At 38.9% G+C, this 22,980-nt stretch overlaps 1 protein-coding gene and 1 long non-coding RNA gene across 10 annotated transcripts in view; one reads left to right on the top strand and one right to left on the bottom strand.

Moving 5' to 3' along the window:
- The window catches only part of GALNT18 (polypeptide N-acetylgalactosaminyltransferase 18), a 342,335-nt gene extending 322,131 nt beyond the window's left edge, over nt 1-20,204 (top strand). For 5 of the 9 annotated variants that reach the window (XM_075094835.1, XM_075094833.1, XM_075094836.1 and 2 more), the window contains exons 11-12: nt 3,025-3,189; nt 19,724-20,204. In XM_075094835.1, the coding sequence (XP_074950936.1) occupies nt 3,025-3,189; nt 19,724-19,870 (312 nt within the window). In that variant the 3' untranslated portion in view covers nt 19,871-20,204. The remainder of the gene's footprint in view (nt 1-3,024; nt 3,190-19,723) is intronic. The other 4 variants (XM_075094838.1, XM_075094837.1, XM_075094841.1 and 1 more) reach the window with 1 other exon arrangement.
- On the bottom strand, nt 590-10,190 carry LOC142057908 (uncharacterized). Its single transcript, XR_012660802.1, has 4 exons — nt 10,119-10,190; nt 2,164-2,210; nt 1,351-1,385; nt 590-758 (listed from the first exon to the last, which is right to left on the bottom strand). It is a non-coding gene; the product is annotated as an uncharacterized LOC142057908 (long non-coding RNA).
- Nucleotides 20,205-22,980: the final 2,776 nt, after the last annotated feature.

The following is a 22,980-nucleotide window of genomic DNA, read 5'->3' as shown; positions in this document are numbered from 1 at the left end:
AGAATATAGTAGTCAAACTACCAGGTTATGCAATGTTTTCAATTCTGAAATAAGATAAGGTATTATTGGATAAGATACTAAAATATTTATAATAATTAATATATGGAATAATTAAATAATATCTGTATTACTGGATAAGCAAAGCAGCATCCTGAAAGAACCTAGTTAAAAGGACTAATTGCCACCCTACCACAGACCACAGTCTGCTTCAGTTTGACTTATTTTTACATGCCACTTAAGAGCTGCAAGGTGCCTTTCCCAATACTAGGTGAGAATACAGGATTTCACACGTCCTTTACTAAACTGGTCCCAATGAAAAATAAAGTGATATTAGCAGGTAGGGTGAGCTCTCTAAAGATAAGCAACAACCTGCTAATTATCTCTATTAAGCATAATTGCATTTGATTGTTCTATTTCTGCACAGTTTTGCCAACAAACAGAATTGGGTAATTCCCCCAGCCAGAGCCATCATTCTGCTTCTGCCCAGAAAGATGCTCAGACTGAACCATTGCCGATTTGACATCAAAAAAAGCTGGTGGAGTTGCACTGTGAATTGGGCTTGCTTTACCCAGGAAGATGAAATGATTACCTTCAGGCCACACTGGGAAAGGCTGAGGAGACTGAACTAATAAAAACAGCTCAGTCCTGAGGGTTTGCAGGTATACCACTTTTTTTGCAGGAGCAACCTTGAGCTATAGTGTGGACTTCTCAGATCTACAGGCAAGCCTGCTCATTTGTTTTCAGTGAGTGATGTGTATCTTCAAGAAAAGAAAAGAAAAAAAAGCAAAACCAATTTATTTTCTTCTACCATGTTTTCTGTGGTGACAATGTGCTGAAAAAATTTAATTAACAACTCCCTTTTAGTAAAAAATGCAAATAACTGACAGTTTCTTTCTCATTTTTCTAGTAGTAAATTTAGGTGAGAGGCAAACAAGCTGCAACAAAATGTTCATCTGTAGAGTTAATGTGTCCTAACAATCCCCTTTAAAGACCATCTTGATCCTACTGCCTTGCTGTATCACTACCTCAATCTCTCTCCAAAAAAAGCATCTGGATACATCTTAAACATATGCAAAATAGTTGCTGTTGGTCTGTCTAGAAAGGGCATTCTAAGTCTCCTAAAGCATCGGTTTTGTTTGCAAAAATGTTTATTATCTAACTTACGGATGGAGTCTGTTGGGATGTGGTCTTGTTAGTCCTTCTGCAGTTCTTACAATTTACTTCAATCAGTAATAACCAACCGTTTTGGAAATGTGCTCTGCTAGGTCCTTTTATTTACCCTTGTCTTCTGCAAGGCATGACTGAACTATTCAACTTTCCTCTATTCAGACTCTTAAAACCTAGACTCACCTTGGTTCAGCCAGCTCCGATTTCTGCTATCATTTCTGTGGAATGAAAGGAATGAAACTTGATGAAGGGGTTCAAACTTATTATTAGCACAAACCATTAATGGCAACTTCATTAACTTTTATGCATCTACGTCAGTTTATATTTGCTGCAGATCTGCTCCAGAAGTGTTACAGGAGGGTAAACAGGATGTGGTCTTGCGCAGAAACACCACCATTTGTTTTGATCTGTGTTTAATCTCTGCATTGACTGATTTCATCATTCAAAGTTGTTTTTTTCCATTAAGCTCCAAAATCTCTCCCCAGTCCTGGTTTATTCTGTTTATCTGCTTTCTCCCCTATTTGCAAGTAATATTTTATCAGAGTTTTCACAAATAAGAATATGCACATACAAAACGAGCTGCAATGACCAGATACCAAGAGATAGTACCATCAACCTCCAGGAGCAGAAAAGATTCCCAAATACACACAGCATAATTTCCAGTTCCCCTTTTGTTACAGACACATGGCATGGATACAGTAAGAGGACGGAAACATTAATTTGGTGCTTCTGTCCAGCTCTTTTCTGGTGTGGTTCTGATACCACTGGGGTTGTCAAAGCCTTACACCTACCCTTATTGGGTAAGACTGCTAAAGCATGATGTTGCCATTTCATCTTCCTCATGGTCCTCTCAAGAAAAGGGTCTGATTTTAGCAAAATAAATTCTATTTGTGATTAGCAAACAGACAATCCTAGCATAGTCCTGCGTTTCTTTTCTGGGCTTATATGTAACCCGTTATCTTCAAGAGGACACATTATCGACTCTGGCAAGCTCACCTTCCTTCCCCTTCTTTTTCTTTCTTCTAGAGAATCCTCCCACATATCTGTAATCAAACAGAGTAGAAAGAATTTGTGTAATATAATAGTCTCATGCCTTTGGTCATAAGTATAATCACCGAGGCCTAAGAGAATACTCCTTTGCTACCAATCCAAAGCAGCCAGTGTCTGGGCCCTTTTTCTAGTCTCTTGTGTCTGTGTGTATTGACATATACAAAATAAAATGAGAACAAATAGCCTGAAACATGGCCATTCTGGTCTCTCTCCTGCCATGTATCTGTCTGTTACCAACTGCAATAACTTTTTATTGTACATACCGGATTCTGGTTAGCTACCTCAAATTAGTTTTTTAGCATTTGTTTGTAGAAAACCGTCATTTATATTTCTTTCTGTCATATAAAAGATTGGGATCCTTCCTGCTGCACTGCTGTGCTGCTGCTCACTTTCTTACCTCTCAAGTTCAGTATTATCCTTAGATGAAATTGTCTAATCAGAGTTGATGGCAATACTCAAAGTAGCCCGACGTCCTGCTAGAGGGTGTACCTCTTGCTCTTTGAAGAACCACAGTGCATGACCATAGGAAACAGAAGTAAAAAGGCACACGATGAGCCAACAATCAATTTAGTTTGCATATTTCCTATTAAGTAATTAACCAACATTGACTTGTTGGTAACAATTAATTGTTAATTTAGAACAACTTTTAAATTGTTGTGTTGCCTCCTGCATGAAAGGAAGTAATTTGAAAGCCACTAAGGGGTCAGCCTACTGCGATTCAGCATATTTATCTTTGCCATTAGCTTTTTGGTAAAAGTGCTGCTTCTGTCTAGAAGCCACAAATCTTGTTTGTGCTTCCTGTTGCAGAATGTTTATTACACAAGCAATCAGCAGCTCCATGTGGGTGTTCTGAGTCCCACTATCGACGACGATGACAACAGATGCCTGGTGGATGTGAACAGCAGGCCCAGGCTCATTGAATGCAATTATGCCAAAGCCAAGAGAATGAAGCTTTACTGGCAGTTTACTCAGGTAATTCTTACTCAGCAGACATTTCAGAAAGTTCAAAAAGTTCTGTTTCGGTATCCAAAGTGTGAGTAATCTGTTTACTAACAGAACAGAAGCAGATTTATCCTTGCTTTCTTTGCACAGAGCCAGGAAGCTATGGTTACATTTGGTCCCAATGTCAGCTACTTCAGGAGGTTATAAAACTTGTATTATATTTTCTGCATTCACAATAAATTGTTTGTTTCTAAGGCAGAGTGACTGCTACAGAATTATTTCAATCAAAAAATATTTTGGTAGAGTCAAATGCAAAGTAACCCATTTAGGAACAAGAAACAGAGAACTTTTTTGTTGTTTGGGTTTTTTTGGAGGTAGCAACTCAGAAAAAGAGGTAGTGGGTCACTGATGATAACACCCTCATCGTGAACTACTTTTGCAGTTCCTTACTTTAAAACGCTAATGCTTTTGTGTGTGAGAGAGAGCAGGAGAGATAAAAAGAAGTGCCAGTAAAGGCTAAGAAGTGATTTCACAGTGATGAGAATGCTGCTAGGACACTGAGTCCAGGCCTGGTGTCTGCACTTCTTAACTGATTCAGAAATACAAGGGACAACTATAAAGCCCCACAAAAGTTCTGGGGCTAGAAAACATGCTCTGTGATATAATGCTTATGGAAATCACTGTTAAGTTTAGCTAAGAGGGTGTGGCAAGGTGACTCAAAGCATATCAGTGTTTCCACAGAGGTACATAGGTTATCCTGAAGACAAACAGGTTCCAATAGTTTGAAGCCAAGGATAGTCAAATTTGGTCTTTCAAAGGAAGGTAGGATTTTCCTAAGGGAGGAATTAAGTCATTGGAAGTTTACCATATCAGGTACTGACATGTCAGTTGCTTAGGATAAATAAAATGAGATTACAGTACTTTCTAAAATGAGCACCTGATTTAGCTTCACTGAAAAATGTAATAGCTAGTGCGAGTTTGACTGGTCACAGTTGCTCCTCTGTAGTTTTGCGGCTGCAAATCTAGTCTCACCCCATGGGCTGAGGCTCATTGTTAAGGTAATTTATTCCTGCATTTAATTTCTCTGTATCTTCCATGTGGGTTTGCAAGTATCTTTTCTGCCAGCTGATTAGGTTTTTTTTCCTTTGACTTCAACAGCCATGATTAGTATATTTTAGGACATTAGTAATACAGTTTAGCATCTACCTTAGTGCAGAGAGCATTTGGACAGTAATAAGTAAAACATACTATTAGCATAATTTGCATTTATATTTGAAAGTAATCCAAATCTTTGTCTTTAAAGGGTAGCTCTCAAGCAGCAGACCTTAAATCCCTAACCTGGAAAGACATCCCAGCTTTCACTTTCAGTCTCCTCAAAGGCAGAGCTTTAATTATGTCTTCTCTCAAATTGTAACAAGTGTCTTGTCATGACGGGAGGCCTTGCTGTAGCCATCTCTGCACTTGATTTTTGATACCATTTTAAAAAAGTATAATTAATGTATTTTAAATAAATAGTATTTTAGTAACATTTTATTTAGTACTGTCTACCTAGTCAGTGATTTCTCTAGATAACCCAACTCTTGGTGACAATTAAAGGTTTCTACTCCAGAATACTGCTGCTATTTTGTATAATTATGTTAGATCGGATCTGGGGGGGCAGCAGTAGAATGCATTGATAATTTAACTATGAAAAGCTTCACAAATGTTATTTAACTACTTTAGGTTTGTCTTCTGTCTGTATTTCCATTCCATGTTCTAAATACAATTCCCAGTGAACGTGCAGTGCTGTTAAACTAGATTCTATGGACTGTACTTAAGTAAATCAGGCTTTTACAAAGAAACTTCTGTCCAGGAGAAGTGAAAGCTAATTAGTTGTTTCTTTATGATAAATTAAGAGACAAATGAAATAAGTAAAAGCTTGCTGTTCAAAAAGGATTTTGCTAATACCCAATGCAATTAAAATACCAGTGTTTCTCAACATACAGCATGGTACACAGCCCCTTGTACGTTCTGTGAGCTACAAGAAAGGTAATGAGAGTAACCAAGGCTTGCCAAGATCCACTGGTGAACCCCTTGAAATGCTCCCATTTAGTCTGGTGAAAGGATGTGTTTCTGTGAATACACTGGAAGCTGTCTAGCTGAGAAGAGTCTTTTTTTTATTATGTTTTTAAAGCTCTGGTATTTATTTTCCATATTATACATATTACTGAAAATAAGCAGGACTCTAAGTATTGATGCTTATGTAGTCTTGAAGTTTGTAAAATATTAATTAAAACGCAGATGCTGGCCATAGCTTTTTATAGCACCTTCCTTTGGCTGCAAGGATGCTTTGCATCTCTAGCCATGCAACAAGAATATCTGATGATACAGATAATTAAAAATATAGCAGTGTAAGTAGAGAATTGTCTCAGAAAAGGAATAGGAACAAGACTTACCAACCAAAGCAGGATAAACCAATTGAACTAGATTCCTCTGACCAGCACAAAAATCAGTATTTGCCCTGCATTCCAGACCTGTTTCTTAAAATTTGAATGAGGAAACTTTGTCATTTTTCTGCAAAACACACTATTTTCTGAGAGGCACTGTCTGTGGCGGGACATGGACTTCAGTCTGGGTGGCAGAAAACTGTACAGCTTTTTGGAAAAAGGATTCCTCTGGTAACGTTTTCCTCCTCCCTTGCCTTTCTGAAATGTAATGATGAGAGAAATCCTTATGACAAAAGTAGGAAATAGGCTAGTGGCCTTGCTTCTGTAGATCTATTACAGAATTTAGTTCTTCATTTCCACCTTTGATTAGAAGAGCGTGTGTAGGTATACAGATTATATATATATTACATATACACACGTGTATATATCAAACTTGAGTTGTTTTTTTTAAATGTATCTTTTACTGGGGTTTTAAAATTTCAAATTATGTGGCTACCTTCGGTTGTAGGCAGCTGGAGCCAGACACTCAGACGTCCACTGCTACCTTGTGGACAAAATAGTGGTTTAATAGGCATTCATATGGAGGGAACCACCACCAGTACCTCAAACTGTTTTCATGCTAGATCACGCTGGCTGTGCGGACAGAGGCCTTGGGAGACTGCCTGGTATCTTTCTGTACAGGACAAACTCGCATTGGGCATTCAAAGCTTGTATTATGTGTTTGTATAATCAGGATCCATCTGAGCAAATTTCCATGCTCCACAGTTTTGTACAGCTGCCAAATGCAATGAGACCCAAAAAAAAAATGTAGGCTTCAGTGATATTCTTCCTTCCAAGGCTTCTTCAAGTGCTTATAACTGTAATTATTTCAAATTATGTAAATTAGCCCTGAAAAGACACCCATCAATGGGGTAGTGTTCAAGAATTTTATTGTTCAGGTGGTTTGTCAAGTCTTCTCTCAGGGAAATGCTTATTTTGGGAATACTTTTATACTGAAAAGTCTGCTAGGTGTTTGACATTTCACCTAGTTCAGTCTGTATCACCACTTTTTAGTTTAATCAGAACAGAAGTAGACCTTGTAGCAAAATAGTAAGTAATCACCAGAAATTTCACGAGGCAGAGAGGATAGAATTACAAGAACTACAGGGTAGTAAACTGGTCAGAATTTTACTAAAATATTAATTTAAACATGGTATCAAGAATGCTGCTCTGGCATCACAAGTTATTAGTTTTTGCTTTCCTGACTTCAGTTGCTGCTGCGTTCCCTGTCTTTGGTACTAAAAAATTGATCCTGCTCATACTCTGTGAGCGCTTTAGGGCAAGGAGCAGGTGCACATGCAGCGTGCCGGCAGGAGCAGTCTGCTCCCAGCGTAGCCGAGTGCTCACGGGGAGGGTCAGGTCAGCAGCACACGTGAGCGACAGTCGCTGTCCCTGTGCTCAGTAAAGCTGCTGTCCTTGGGACTGCTGTAGCGATTGCGTTACAGGGTCTGCTGTGTGACAGCGAAGGGGCTCCCATGTGTAGGAGATGGAGGCCAGTGCACCCGGGCAAATAACTCCTTGGGCCATCTTTCAGTAGAAACTGCTTATGCTATCAAGTTTGTTCTGCGTACTAAGAAATAGTATCCTCTAAATGCTGCAGTCAGACTTCCTTTTTTTTAAGGTGTTTCTCAGACTCCAGTCTGATTTCTCAGGCTTATTGCTGATAGAGAGGCAGTTGTGACACAGCACCTGCCCTAAGAGTGAAATTCGTCTCTACGTACATCACCTAGGTGACAGCAGGTCATCTAGAAAGTACACTTACGGCATGTTAGGACTCCTCTAGCAGCATAACAAAGGCAAAGGAAGAAGTGTTTTTGTAATTACTCTTTATCTTGAAGTGTCTTCACATTTATATTTAGTTGAATAGGGGTGTGACTGTTTCTTAAGCTTCTAACCAGACTAGCTACACTGTAACTATTTGCTGTTGTGAGAAATGTGACAGATGAGGGATCTCTGTAAATAAGAGGTATTAGAAAGGACACAAGGCAGAGCTAAAAAACCCAAAGAGATTAAACTTTTTAAGGCTGTTCCATGTTGAATTCTTTTCAGTACAGCAAGCTCTGTTAAGTAATCCAACTTCCAGTGTGGTTGCCATAGAAAGGTAAGAAGACTATGCACCTCTAGGGATGCACACGCATCGCAGACCTCATGGGAGGGAAGGGCTGTGCAGACCCTGTGCTCAGCCCTTTCACGTAGCCAGATGCACTAGCAGTCACATGCACCTGTGATACTAACATTGCACTTACATGTTTTGGAGAATTGTGATTCTAGTCAGCGCTGGAGATTTCCACAGGAAATCTTCCAGTTCAGAAGTGTTCAGAGCGTGGTTTATGCGATCCTGAGAAGCTGTAAATAAAATTTGTTGCTGACAACTGTAGTTACCATCTGTATAACTTCCCAAATGCCATAGTAGGAATTGCTTTGGAAGGAAAAGGGAAGACAGATGAAAGCAAATTAATTACTTAGTTGTTAAACATGATGATTCAGATCTCATTTAAATAAGTATTAGATAATAGATATATAGCTACATAGAATATCTATTTAATCTAAAGAAAGAATAGATCTTAAAATTACTGAAAGCATTTACATCTTGTACCTCCTACAGATTTTGGCCTTTGCCAGAGAGTAATTCTGAATTATTCTTACCTGCCTTTATCTTATGAAATTAAAGGATGTACAATATTACTGCTAGCTAGAACCATTACCCACAACCACAAGCCAAACAAGTAAGGGAATGCAGGGTGCAGAGTACATGGCAGGATTACATTGGAGGCCTGTGAAGCAACCAGAGAATCTCCGTACCAATTTCTTCTGCCCCCTTGCTGAGCATACACAGTGCAGAATTGGAGGCTAACACCACTAAACAGCAGACAGTTTCCTTCTAATGTCCACTCCCAGTTTTCAACCCATGCATTAGCCAAGAACATCGGTGTACCAGATTTCAGTAAAAGCTGTGTGTCTAAGGGAACAATTGTCCCCATGAACTTCTTCAGATTCTTCCATTATGAGAGCCATGGGATAGAAAAAACAGCAGCACAAGTTTGTCAAGAATTTGAATTTATGCTGTACTTCTAACCCCAAGCGATGCAAATAGACTCAATATGTATTTGCAGCCTAAGACATGCTGTACTGCTATACAGCTATACAATTATGCAGCGCTACCTGCCTGGCAGCTCAGAATGGAAAGTGATTGTGATCCTGTTAAAAGAAATACAGATTTTGATCCTGCAGGCGAATATAAAGAAAAACAGAACCTAATTATTCAATTGAGCCAGTAGACTAGGTCAAGCCCCGTATTTTTAGTGAGGCCATCTGATTTTTAAACACCTCAACCACAAAAGGGGACTTCCACAAGCCCCAGGGGCCCCAGTGCAGTGTTGGTGTATGGGTCCAGTACATCAGCAGCACTTTTTTCTATACTTAGCTACACATTGCCTATCTTTGTTCAAATATTACCCTAGCTTGCCTGTACTTAATATTTTAACTAACTGGATAACTGCACAAGGTTTATAGCTGAAGGTCAAGGAACCTGAACCATCGTTTGCTTAGACATGAGAAGGTGATAGTTAATGTTTGGGGTTGTTTTGGTTTTGGTTTTTCTGTTTGTTTGGGTTTGGCTTGGTTTTTTATTTCATCTAGTAAATTTGTCCCTAATTCGTGTGCAGCTTAGCCAATAGTCTTGTCATATTAAATACTTTTTAAAAACAGATGTATTATTTGTTTTTTATACTCCTTGAACTTATGTCTTACTGTAAGCCTACAAACTGTTTAGTTCCATTTATGCAGAATGGAATTGTTTAAAAGTACAAAAATCTGAAAGCATTCAGTCTCCATTTTGAATACTTGACTTCAACTTAAATACAAAAATGTATATGCAAAACATGCAGGAAAATATTAAATACAAATACACTATACAATATTGTGTTTTAGCAACTGGTGTTAAATTTGCTTGCAGTTATTGCTGTAGTTAGTGGTAACCAAAATTTCCTTGTATAAGTTTAGTCTTCTATTTAGAGTAATTTTCTAGTAGCAAGTTTTAATCTTTGCAAATCAGGTGTAGAACTTGCCAGCTAGAAAGTCTGTGTGTGAATACAGCAGTAAAATGAGCTTTTAGTGGGTGCATTTCAAGTCTTTTTCAGCATATCACATTATGCAGTATTTACTCTCCTGAGGACTACATTTAAGCTCCAAAGACACTTGTGCTGAATTAATTTAGAAGGAAGTTAACACATACAGTGTTTTCCCTTCAAAACAGATACCCTATTTGCATATTTTAACATATAATTTTAAAAACCACATTTATTTACAAAGAAATTATTTGTTCTAGTTCCACCTGATTTTTTTTAATTTCAGATGTCCAGATAAGCTCCATCCAAAAATTGCAGATGACAGCTGTTGCTGACAAGGTACTGCATGGCATTATAATGACAGACATGCAAAAGAACGGCCAAATCCAGAATGTTTTCTACAACTTGACTGACAACCAACACTTACCAAATGAAGTGGCTGGGTTTCAGGAGATCTGAGCTCTGGTTGTGGTCCTTCCTTTGCAGTACTGGACCAATTGCTTCTTGGGTTCTGCGTTCCTCAGCTGTGAGATGGATGGAAGTATTTTTACCTTTAGCACACATCTTTTATTATTTCTAACTTCCCAGGCAAAAAACAAAACTGTCCTGCTCAAGTCAGTACAATTTGTATCTTTAATTCCAGTAGAGACAAGAACAATATGTATGCAGGCAAGATTTGGCTACCAAGTAACACCCGACAGTGCAAGATGCAAATACTTGAGAAAAATTTCACTTGGAAGGCAATTAGATCAGGATTCAATAATAATATATATGACAAGAAAAGAGGGTTTGTTATTTAAGTGAGATCAAGTCTGGTACCTTGAACCTGACAGTGACGATACCCAGTAAAACAGACAAAAAATAGATTATTTCCATTTTTGTCTGAGTAAACTGTGCAAGGTTTGTGCTGCAGCTGCAAGGACATTCCTTTCCCAATATCAGTTATAATCAGCTAACAGATTGGTGTGGTTACTAGGGGAAAAGACGTTTTCAATAACTAGGTACTGTGACCGAAGTCCCAAAGAGCCCAGCAGAAATCCCCATGTTCGAATATGCAGATCAATTGAAATACTAGCGCAAATTCATTTCTTAATTCAGTTGGCACTAAATTTATTTCTTGGTCTCTAGAGATCAGCTGAATCATAAGCATATAATGACAACACAAGCAGTTCAGTTTCTGGGTTAAAATGCGTTAGGAAGCCTTCATATTGAGCACTCAGATTGGAAAACCTAGACTAACTGAATACACCACACGTACAAAAGAAATAAAATTGTCGTTCAGTATTTTTGTCGTCCAAAAGGAGTCACATTTTAGTAAAAGTTAATGTCTCAAAAAAAAAATCAAAATGTGTATTTTCTCTCATCTAAAACCTATAGATCTCTGGGAATCTGTTAAAATGTCTAGGGAAAACAAAAATCTTGGCTTTTCTAATTGTGCTGAAAGGAGTTTCTTATTTGTCTGGCTGAAGATGAATAACTAGGTATCCCCTATGCTAAGGCTGGTAACTAATAATGTAAACTTTTCTTCTTTACATTAGTTTTCTAGGTATGCTACATTAGAACAATATTTTCATCCGTAAGGAGAAAAGAGAAAGAAAAGGCAGTAAGGTGGTCTTAGGCCTGATCTTCAGGTGCATGCTGTGAATGGCTTTTCATTAGCAAATGAATATTACATCTTGTGCACACCAAAAGGTGGAGAGGGAGGACTGTTAAAAACAGTTTTGCACAGACAAGCAATGCAGACTGAGCCTTAGAGGGCACCATACACAGAAGCGATGATTGCTTCAAAACCAAGCAAAAAGGCAAAACCTAGAAGTACGCAATTTGCCACATCACAGATCAGAAAATTAACTAGATTAACTACCTCATCTAGAAGACTGCCTCAGGCAATGGTCAACGCTTGCTGTTTCACAGAAATGAGCTCTGTTCTGAGCCAGCAGTTCACTGTAACGTCAGGAGGAGGATTCCCTCCTTGACCCCAAACATGCTGTCTTCATGAAGACAGAGATCTGATTTGTCTGAATGACCGTCTTGGCACGCCTATAAAAAGTTGTTTTATCAGACTCTTAAAATTAACCCAGCCCACTAAACACATCTAATCGGTCACTGAACATTGATGCCTGTGACAATGAATTCAACAGGTTTCCTATCCCCACGTAAATCACAGTAGTTGTGGCAAATTTCTAACTCTTAACAATCCTTTCTTCCTGAGAAAGTTCATTTACCAGTTTCACACTGGTATTCACAGGTATGCATAGTTTTGATCACTGAGGTCAGATCCCACTAATTTTCATTTACATCCCAAGCAAAGTCCTTTTTTTATTTCATCTTAGTATATTTTGTAATTCCCCATCATCTGAATATTCCATCACACTTTAAAGCATCTTCGTTGCCTTTCTCCATCTTCTACTTTAGACATCTTGAAGCAAGCCTAGATCAAGTCAGGTAAATCAAGCCTGAGTTGTTTGCAGAAGTTATTTGTATGTAATTTCAGAATGAAAGAGAAAAAGGTAACTGTTCTAAGCTTTTCACAAAAACGTAGTTGTAAAACATGCAAATAAAGCCGATGTATCCAGCACTCCCATCTTTTTTCATATCTATATCATAATATTTTTTCTCTACACAGGCAGCTACTGTATGGCACAATGAATGAAAAGGAGGATTGTATAAGAAAAAATTGTCTATTTAGTTAGAGCAAAATCACCCTGCAGAAAACATTGGTGCAGAACATTAACTTTGGATTCTTTTGTATAGGCCATGTCTCACTAAAGACGTTTAGAAACATAGGATTTACCTGTATCCAACACTCCTGCTAGTTAAAGGAGGTATAAAATATAGCAGTTGTTGTTAACTTATATAGCGTACCAACACATCTCAAGTTCTAATTCAGAACTTTAGAGTATCGAGTTAAAGCACTAAGTAGCCAGTGATTCCTCAGGATAGGGGGTTCTGCATTTACAGTTTTCTGAATGCCACCAAGCAGGCAGTGTATGGCAAAAGGAGGACAGGAGAGACACAAACAGCATTCACTTTAATAGTGGGGAAAAAAATTCAGAAAGCGTCAACCTGTGAATCGTCTCACCAACATGCATTTCTAGAGCTTACCCTTTTATGACTATCAGTTCTCAAAAAGGCATTCAATTTATTTCTAAGCAAGTTGTCTTGTTAACTTGTTACTCAGGACAGCAGCTCTAGTCAGAAAAGCCACACGCATCATTATCAACTGCAGAGCATAAAGCTAGTTTTTCCTTTTCTACAAAGGATTTGTTAGGTAATGCAGGCTATAAGATGATCAACATAATACATCATCATCTGGTTTTGTTGCCAAAACAAAACCAAACAACATGTTCAGCTATAAATTCTGCATTTAGTTATAATTATCAGGGCTATGCACAGATGAAAGATTCCCTTTTTTAAACTACTTCCCAGTCCTGCCCCCCCACCCTGCTCCCAGAAACAGTATTCAATAACGAATTTTAAAAAATCATATTGAGTACCTAGAATATTTGTTTCTGTAGATGTGCTTCTAATAATATATCAGAAAGATTTCCTGGCCACTGCTGATACAATGATGATAAGTGTTTAATTTCTGAAAATCCCTAATGATGTTTCTAGTCTGGCCAATGTATTCTACTCCAAAGCCTGCTTCAATTTCCTTAGTTTTAGCACCATTTGCTGCAGTAAAATGCGCTTTCAGCTATCATATTTAAGAGCTTCTTTGTATTTCAGTAAAGGCTTGAATTTTTTTCTTTGCAAAGTATTATTTTCTTAATTGTGCTATTAACAATGGGCCTTTGTAATCTGTTACAAATCTATGATAAAATTTTATATATATATAGTGGAAAATATTACTGATAGGTATCAATTCATACATTCAGTTTCTGATTTTTATGCTGTTTTTCTGTAATTTGTTTTCTATTCCAGCTACATTCTCTGTATGAAAGTGCATTTCCCTTTTCCAGGTTTAATTGCTTTTATTTAAATACTATAATTAACAGTATTGTGTATTTACACATCCTGAAGATTCAGCTACTACACCTTTAAAGGGCTGTGCTTGGAACCTAGACTGCTCTACATTCACGTAGTCAATCTAAATTAAAACAGAAAACGATTGCACAGCCCACCAGTTACTAAAACCTCATTTGGACATACAGATAAGGCTGCATCATTTGATTTGTCAGAGCTGCAGTATTAAAAATTTGTTGCAGCAATATAAAAATTTAGCATTTGTGATTATATAAATCTGAGCACTCACTCAGAAGTCTTCGTAGTGGAATGAGACAAAGGGTGATGTAGGCATCAAATCATTGTACCTGTTGAATGATGTGTCTAATTCCATTATCAGAGGATGTTTCATAGAAGTTACTCATTGGGTACCAGTGAGTGGATCTAAGACCAGTGCTCAGATAGCTAGTTGACAACAGAACCTGAGTGCAGGAGGAGAAGCGAGGGCGAGGGAACCAAAAACAACAAAACCCCAAGAATTACTGTTCACTTTTTCCTATGACGACTTTCTCACTGTAGCAACGTCCATACAGAAGTGACCACACAGAATACAAAACGACTTGTAAAAATCGAGTAATTTTTTTAGGACTAAATTTGGTATACTAACAGTCACTGAACATTTACCCCAGTATTCTGGGGAAATGAATGAGAAGATCGTGCATTCTGTTTGGAGTGTATATTTTATCCATGTTGCATATACACCTCAGTATAATTCCTTGATTCAAATGTATCAAAGCAATAGTGAAGATAAGAGTTTCTGCCTCAAAGGTAGAGTGAACATGTAAATATTTGAGGTCGCTGATTGAGGTACAAATAGAAAATGATAGACTAGTGAACGCAATGATCTATGTAGCATGTGATACAAGATTGGATACTCTTATTAACCTTCTAAGACCTTTTTCTGAAATAGCTATGGTTAGGCAAGCTGGAAAGAGCACTTTTTTTCTCTCTCTTTTAGGTAGAATAACATGAGCTTTAATGTGATAAGCAAAGAGTAGGTTTAAACTCTGTAATAAAAGTGTACACTTTATACTAACTTGTTAAAATAGTTATCAGTCTGATTTTTCAGTAATACTGACAACCTCCAGCATTCATTTAATATCCCTCATTTTCACAAGTGATGAAACCCTATCTTCAGTTTCATGCCCAAGAGCTTTTACTACCTTATGAAGCCCTGGGTCAGTCTAAAGCAACAACCTCCCTTCCCCCTTTTCCCTTTCTACATTGCTTTTTCTGGGAAATTTGGGAGCTTAGTACAAGAACTTGCGGCTCACAGAACCCATCACACCTACCTAAATGACTGGGATGTCATGGGATCACATCTAGCAGATGTGCCAAGTACGAACAATGACTAAATTGACCAAGTCAATTAGATGTTGTGAATTATTTATTCAGCTTTAATGATGCCATATATCCACATTCAAATCCTTCCTTTAAAGTACCTGAACTATGTGAAGTAGCATCTCTGTTCTTTTCCTGCCAAGTGCCTTTTTGTTCATATATCATCAAAACACAATATTAGCAATCTGACTTCAGAGTAACAAAGAACAGAAAATCATGTCACATTCCAATACCTACTGGTCGGAAAAGGATGAGTGACTTAAGCGTACTTTTAATGCAAGTGCTATCTCATGAAGCACTCACTCAATCAGGTTTAAGGCTGAGACTAATGTGTCTAAGGCTACCAGTAGGAGTTGAGAGCTTCTCACAGGAATTGCTTCAATTAGCATTGCAAAATCCATCAAGTTTTCAAACTTGTTAGTGCTGTCACATGCAGTGTATTTTTCTAAAATAGTTGACCTCGGTATTTGTTTAGCCCCTTGAGACTTCTTCTGCCATTGAGCTGCCCCTCATCAATGATCTTAATCCTAATTCTGTTCAACTGGGCAGAATTTCTCTTTAACTTCTTTCAACCTATAGAATTCTATTTTATATATATTGATTAAAGAGGTTACCCTAGGCCTACTACCCTACCTATCAACTTTTTGCCTTTAAATTGGAAAGTAGAGGTCTTACCAAGGATGGGGAAGGGAACCAGCTAGGCAACTTGCCTTCCACTTAGCCTGAAGTGTAATAGTACAATAAACCATTTTGCTAAGCAAGTCGTAAACATGACTGTCAGAATTTTATAGAAGTTTTACTACACCATTATAAAAAAAAAAAAAATCAGCTAAAATGGACACCTTTGTCTGCATTTGGCTTTAGGGTTCCGAATGCTAGTGATGGTAACAGACTGTAGAAACCATTCAGGAATACTGTAATTTGGAGGCTAAGCCAGTCAGAGTAGCAAAATGTAGCATTAGCATCAGTCCTGTTCGCTTGCTACATTCAGTGGATTTATTCCGTTCTTGTGCTTTAATGATGAAACAGCTCGCTAGTTCAGGCCTTGCAACATAAAGCAGGTGCCCTGTCATCGCCCTAGAGATAACAGACCAGTACCCGTGTCGCAGGCCTGCATCATATGAAGGAGCGAAGAAATGAACACAATCTAGTAGGCTAACAACAGGAAATTTTAAGCAAGCACTATACAAACCCTTCTCCCTGTACTTCAGAGCACTTCTTTTATATGCTTACTGAAAGGAACTAAAGCTGTGCAGACTGCATCCTCTCTGAGGGATTAAGCCATGGTTCTGCACAGACCTCACATCTCTTAGGAGCCGAGTTGTTCTAACAGGACTTGAGCCTTTGTTTCTCTTTTTTTGGGGGGGAGGGGGGGGATCATCCTGCTAAAAGCATCCCTGCTCTCTACAACACTCAATTCACACATATTAGCTACTGCTTAACTTTGGTGTCTCTTTTATGTTCCCTACAGCAGCTCCAATGTACTCAGCAGGGTGATTTTCAGTAGCCACTGCAGAGTGCTTTGCAGCACATCAAAAAGAGCTTCCTCGGCTTTTTATCATCTCTCAGTCACTTGTTTCTGTTAAATAGAAGCCAGATTTCACATGAGGGCACAACAGGAAAAGAAGAGGAGGGAGGTGGGCTTCTTGTGTGGGCTTGGTTTTTTTTTTTTTGATTGGTTGCTTGCTTTGTTTTTCCTTAGGAGTAGTTTACATTACGCTTATGTACCTGCATGTATTAAAGTATTTCACTTGAATACATTTACTGTAACACCTACACCTATATGTGCTCTACATGATTTAGAATAGAGAAAAAAACATTGTCTCCACTGTGAACATCCTCATTTCTCCACCCCGAAACTGGCAATGGGAATAGAAGGCATTTGGGCCTGTTCAAGTGAAATAAACCCTTGGCCACTGAAACAAATGGGAGTTAGGCAGAAATTCCAGCTCAGCGTGTCAGTATTTAAGCCTTAGTCCTGTGGCTTCCTCTACCTAACGGAGCTCTAAGTTAGGTGACTAGGCCCCGTGCACAGTCCTTGGGGAGAAAAGTTAGGCACCAAAGAATGGGATTCACGAAATGCAGCCAACAATCCAGGTGTTTGCCCCAGCCCAGCTGCTGAAGCCAGCTAGACTTGAGCATCCCAGCTCATTCATCTTCATAAGCATAAAAGCTGTTTTCAAGACAAACACCAGAGTGTTCATTTCAGAGTTTGGGCAAGAAGAGTTGTGCCAGGGAAGCAGCACATTTTAACTGTCATCCTTTACATAAAAGGGAGAGAATTAAGTCTGTTCCTTCACTTACACTAAAAAGTTAGAAGTGACAGGAGTGGTCTAAAAGTACCACACCCAAAGTCATATCCCAGGTCCAAGAATCTGGCAAGTAATGGAGCTGAACCAGTTTCCCATAACTAGTTAGTTTTCTGACATGACAAAGTGGGACAACTTCTTTCTCCTGCTTCTGTAGTGCAAGATCTGAGCTGAGGATGTCTTAGACACCAAAACTGAGACAAAGACTAACTGATAAATGAAAGTTACAGAACTAGTTAACTTAAATGACAGCAACAGAAGCATCTCCACTATCAGCTGCAAGTTGATCTCAGTTTTGGATTTAGGCAGAAATGCTTGTGCTAAACTGTAATTCCCAGTTCAAACACAGGGAGCTGACCCTGGGTGCCGTGCAACACAATCTATGCAGGAAGAAAAAACTATAATCAAATAGTTTGTAGTCTTAATTAAAACTGATGTTTTGCTAAAAGAAAACAAAGCAAAACAAGATGACACAATTGTTTCTTTTGGCAATGAGGAAATATCTGATACCTTAGAGCTTTATACCTGAAGGACCTAATTCAAAGCTCATTGAATTCATTTGAAAAAAAAAAAAAGAAAAAAAAAAATCTAATCTCACCACAGTGAGCTTTAGAGGGCCAGAGTAACTTGGGGAGGTGCTGGGTTTAGGATAAGGGAACAAATAGCATGTAATAAAGCTTTGACTGATTTCCCATCCTAGTTTCTTCAAATTTCTTGTATGTCAAGCAGTTTTATTGCTTATAGCTAGCTTAGAGTTTATGCTCCCACCAGACACCCAAATTTAACTACCATTATTAATATGAATGTCAATGACAGTTATACAGCAGTGGGAAAATACATTCACTCAGCATTTCATAATGGAGGTGTATTAAAATGCCTACTGTATGCCTGTCTGCCTAGTAAAATAATCAGTGAAAATTGTATCCAGACTGCACATAGGCCTACCAAGGAGCATTTATGGGAGCCTCAGGTCCTGAATTTTGTGGATTATTCTAGAAATGGTCTCCCTTGTACCCAAAGCCATATTTAAAACTTAGAGCTTTCAAACTTAATTCTGCATTTCTTCAGGCATTTCCCAAAAGGTTTTTAGAAGTCACTTCTCAGAGGAATTACTTACTAAGCGTTACTAGGAGGCGAGGAGACCCCACAGTCATCTGTCTGAATGAATCAGAACCTGTACTGAATGGCCCGGGCTACCCTCACCTGAGGAACACCCTCCTCTGAAAAAAGCAAGCTCAGCAGTTCTATGAGATTTATGCCAATATCTTTGTGATTATAACAGAAATCTATCACAGCTATGACTTTCTAATGCAAGGTATAACACAGACTTGAACAAAACTGATGAGGTGGGGGTTTTTTGTATGGCAGTGGGTTCTTGGGGGGGTTTTATTGTTTGCTTGTTTGGTTTTTTTTTATAGCAACTATTTTTTCCCCATTGTACAAATAACTAATTGAAGTGTGGCTGCTCCTTCCGTACTTCAGCTGTACTAATTAATCTGTACTCATTTACACTCCATTCTTTGATTTGCAGATTAATCCAGTAATCCTCTACTACACAAGTCCAAGATAATCTAGAGAAGAGCAGACTTTCGCACTTATTTGCAAATTACTCTACAGCTTGGAAGATGCTTCCTAGATGCTAATATGTACAAGTTATCTACTATCTTTATCAGCAGAGAGGGTGAAAGAATGAACTGAAACCAGAATTAAGGGGGAAAATGTAATTTAAAGTCACCTACCTGATGATTTAGCTGCACTTTAGATCTATAGTGAACTGTGTGATAGCCCCAGCGATTTAAGATTTGCTGCAACTCAGCAGTGAAGACAGGGCTTTATTGTGGCAGTATTAAGCTGAAACATGAACAGAGAGTTGATACTGAGGATTAGCAACATAACATAATACAAGACAGTTCACTTCAGAATTCAAAGAATACATTTTTTTAAATTTTGTTCTACATACAGGACACCTCTGGCCAAGGCACGGGTCCTGTTTTGCCTTATTTTGATGTTTCAGAGGTGCAGCAGAGCCACTAAACTAGGTCGCTGAAGCAAACAGGAAAGCTTTTGGCTCATGCTTGAAAAGCACGACCAGAAACACAGCTCGATTCCAGAAACCCCATTTGCCAAAGTGGTAACCAGGCAATTCTGGCTATTCTAAACTGCACCACACATTAAACCAGCCTGTGACAAAGGGAACCTTCACTCCAAATCCAACTTAGTGCTTATCTTGTTTCCGTTACACACATTTTTCACAGTAGCAGTGGACTTCAGAGAACATACCAACGTCCACCTACTAATCTGTTTATCACACTGTAGCAATGCAATAAGTTCACAGTGTTTAATTTAAACACTTCTTTTTTTTTCCCCATCTTCAAAGGGCGGACCAATCCAGAACCGAAAATCCAAGCGCTGCCTGGAATTGCAGGAAAACAATGAAAATGAATTTGGATTTCAACTCGTCCTTCAGAAATGCACTGGACAACGCTGGTCTATAACAAATGTCCTGAAAAGCTTGTCATCATAGCAGACTAAATTTTTTACCCATTTCTTTTGCTACTGTGTAGCAAATATTGCGTTGTTGCCTGCTGTACTGTATTCCTCTCATCCCCCCACCCCCCTGGTTCCTCCTCTCCTCTTTTTTGTCTCTTTGATTTTATTTTGTGAGTGTGTGGAAATCGGGTTTGTGGGCTGAAAATAAGACGTTTTTATTTCACAATGACGTTTTCATGGCATTTATAGAGACACTGAATGACAGGTGATGGGTAGGCTATCCTAAAATATTTTACAACTGTAAATAGGAAACAAATGGAGAATATTTATAACTCAAACTTTTATTGAATAAAAAAGTCCAAACACTATTACTGTCTAGCTGTCTCCATGGAAATCAGTTTGGAAGTTAAGTGGTGGTTTCATTGTTTTCATTAGCCCAAGCCTGATCTTGGCAAGTAGCTGCTGAGAATCAGTATTCTCTAGACCAGTGGTAAGGAGTCCTACCTGCACACTAGTAGCTACAGTGAAGGAGGATTCTTCTTTCTCCCTCTAGGGAGACCTGTCAAGATCACTGTAGCTACTGGCATGCAGATATGGGGGTGGGAGGTGTGGAGGTGTATAATATGCATCCACATACTTTTCCTCACCAGTTGTACTAAATAAAAACCACAGAGAACCCCAGGGCTCAAGTAAGGCAGTGAAGAGTATTAATTAAAAAGAAGGGACAAAGCTACATGAGAAAAGCAGCAGCTACTGAAATAAAAATTAAAAAAAAATTACCCTGACATTTCTCAACGGGTCGGGCTCCGTTTCAATGACTGTGCTGCCATTCCAATTATTTGAGGTTCTTACAACTTACTTTTTTTTTTTTTTTTAACTGCACTGTTCCCTGGCTACCACAGGCTTGGATAAAAATGGTTCCATCCAAGAGCAGCAGCAAAAAATATTAATTTACTCTGCCTGTCTCCCTGCCTTTAAGGAGGTGTAAATGCAATGCCGTATCACTTCATCTCAGCTAAGGCTGGGATGAGGAGAGGACGAAACAGGCTGATGAGATAAACCAGAACACTAGGATTACTGGCCTCTATGTCTAGCTGCTTTTATTTGTATGTAAATGCCCTTTCTTTTATTACTCTCTTTGTTCTTTTTATTCTGTTGTTTGTTACCCTAACAGTCATAACCTCTTTTGGAGCTGGTTATGTGCCAAACTGTCCTTCACAGCCTGGCGTCACATTCAGGACCAACTAGCAGTATTGTTTCTCGTGACTGTTTAATAAGTCATGTGGCACGTTAATGATACATGTGCAACCTTCTGCTATTTATAGTTACCATACATCGCTGTCTCAGAGAAGAAAATACTGAGCCAACAACTAGAAAACAGTAACGGCCAATAGGGCTAGGCTTAACACCTGCACTTTGGCCCACTTCAGAGGTCCCTCAGGCCTGTTTGAGTGAAAACTCCCATTTAAATTAGAACCGCAAAAGAACATCAGTAATCCGAGTGTCAGGGTACCACAGCTAGACAAGATAAAGTAGCCTTAATGTCACCCCGTAGAGAACACGGGCAGTTGCTACAGCAGTGAGCCGCCACTCCTGCACCCTGGCGCATGCACAGCGTCGCCATCGGCGAGGGCCCAGTACACAGCATGCAGAGCCACTTTCAGCGGTCCCAAGTTCCACCGCTGACCAACTGGACTTATATTTCACAGGCATTCCAGGTGAATGAGGGCGAAACCAGATGTTCAGACAGAATAAACAGTTTGTACAGAGTAGCGTGAGATAAACTAAGCTTCTTTTCAGCAAAGATACTGAGACTGCAGTGCCTGGAGACGCACCCATAAGGGGGGGGGAAAAGTAGCACGGATCAAACCAAGTCTCCTCTGATTCTTACAGGCCTACTGCAACTACTGCGGTTCTGGGGCCAGGGCAGGGGTGGGGCAGGGAGGTGTATGACACTGGAGGGAGAGACCTGGCACAGACTTGACAGAAGTGAAAGCAAGGAGCTGAGCTCTGAACTGTTTCATTTCATACCAAAATGAATACTGTATGACTAACATTTGCCCAAAGAAGACTGTAGTTATTCCAGATTACATGGCAGCAGTGTGCTCATGTTCACTCTTAAGTGGTGGGGGAACCAAACAACAAAAAAGAAACCCCCAAAAAAACACCCATGCCACCAACACAAAACCCTTAAGGGAGCCATGTAGTCTCACCAAGCCATGTTTGGTGCCCTCCAGCCATACCTCCCCACTACACACCAGTTCTAAGGCTGCTGCTCCCCTTGATTCCCATGGGGCATGCACCAATTTTTCTTCAGCTCTCTAAAACAGAACAACATTACTGGGAATCCCTCAGCAGTAACTCTGTGTTTAAATTTGATCCCAGTGCAATTCTAGGAACTACAGTGGAATTACCTAAATAAACATTGAGGGGGCAGTGGGGGACCATAAATCCAGACTTGAAACATTACTTTATATTACAGCAATTCAGCTATATGTAAAATACATTCATTATAATAGGCTTCTACCTTTGTTTTGTATCATGGCGTAAACATTTTTATGTGATAACTTATTGAAAAATGGAAATGGATTTAAATCTGTGGCTAAGCCTACTAAAATTGTATAGTAGAAATTATGAATGTACATAAGCAGCACCATTATTGTGCACTTTCTGAGACCCTAAGGTCTCAGAAAGATTTTCTCCTACATGCCTCCTAGAAGAGAGGGAGAAAAAAACAGAGCAGAACATGCATAACTGAAGGATATAGCTGTCTTTTGCTAGACGAGCTCACTTTTAGTCACTAACTGCCTCATTGCCACTTTCCTTTTTGAATACACAGGAGTTACATAGATATAACAGCAGTGCCTCACACTTAAAAGACAAATCATCACCAGTGAAAAATAAAAAGTGAAAAATAAATAACTCATCTTCACTTTCTAGAACATTATAGAATATTATTCAATCATCAGTTGCCTCAAAAACATTCCCAAATCTGCCTTTGCAATAGTTGTTTTGGAGCTTTTGGGGTTGTTGTTGGTTTCTTTCTTTTTTTGGTTGGTTGGGTTTTCTTAAATTGTTTTAAAGAGGGAAAGCTAGCACTTAAGGGCAAAAAAGACTACTGTTCCAGAAGTTATATACCTCCTC

Source organism: Phalacrocorax aristotelis, chromosome 5 (genome assembly GCF_949628215.1).
Source record: "Phalacrocorax aristotelis chromosome 5, bGulAri2.1, whole genome shotgun sequence".
Taxonomy (NCBI): Eukaryota; Metazoa; Chordata; class Aves; order Suliformes; family Phalacrocoracidae; genus Phalacrocorax; species Phalacrocorax aristotelis.
The sequence above is the reverse complement of the archived record's forward strand: the minus strand, read 5'-3'. Positions and strand labels throughout refer to the sequence as shown.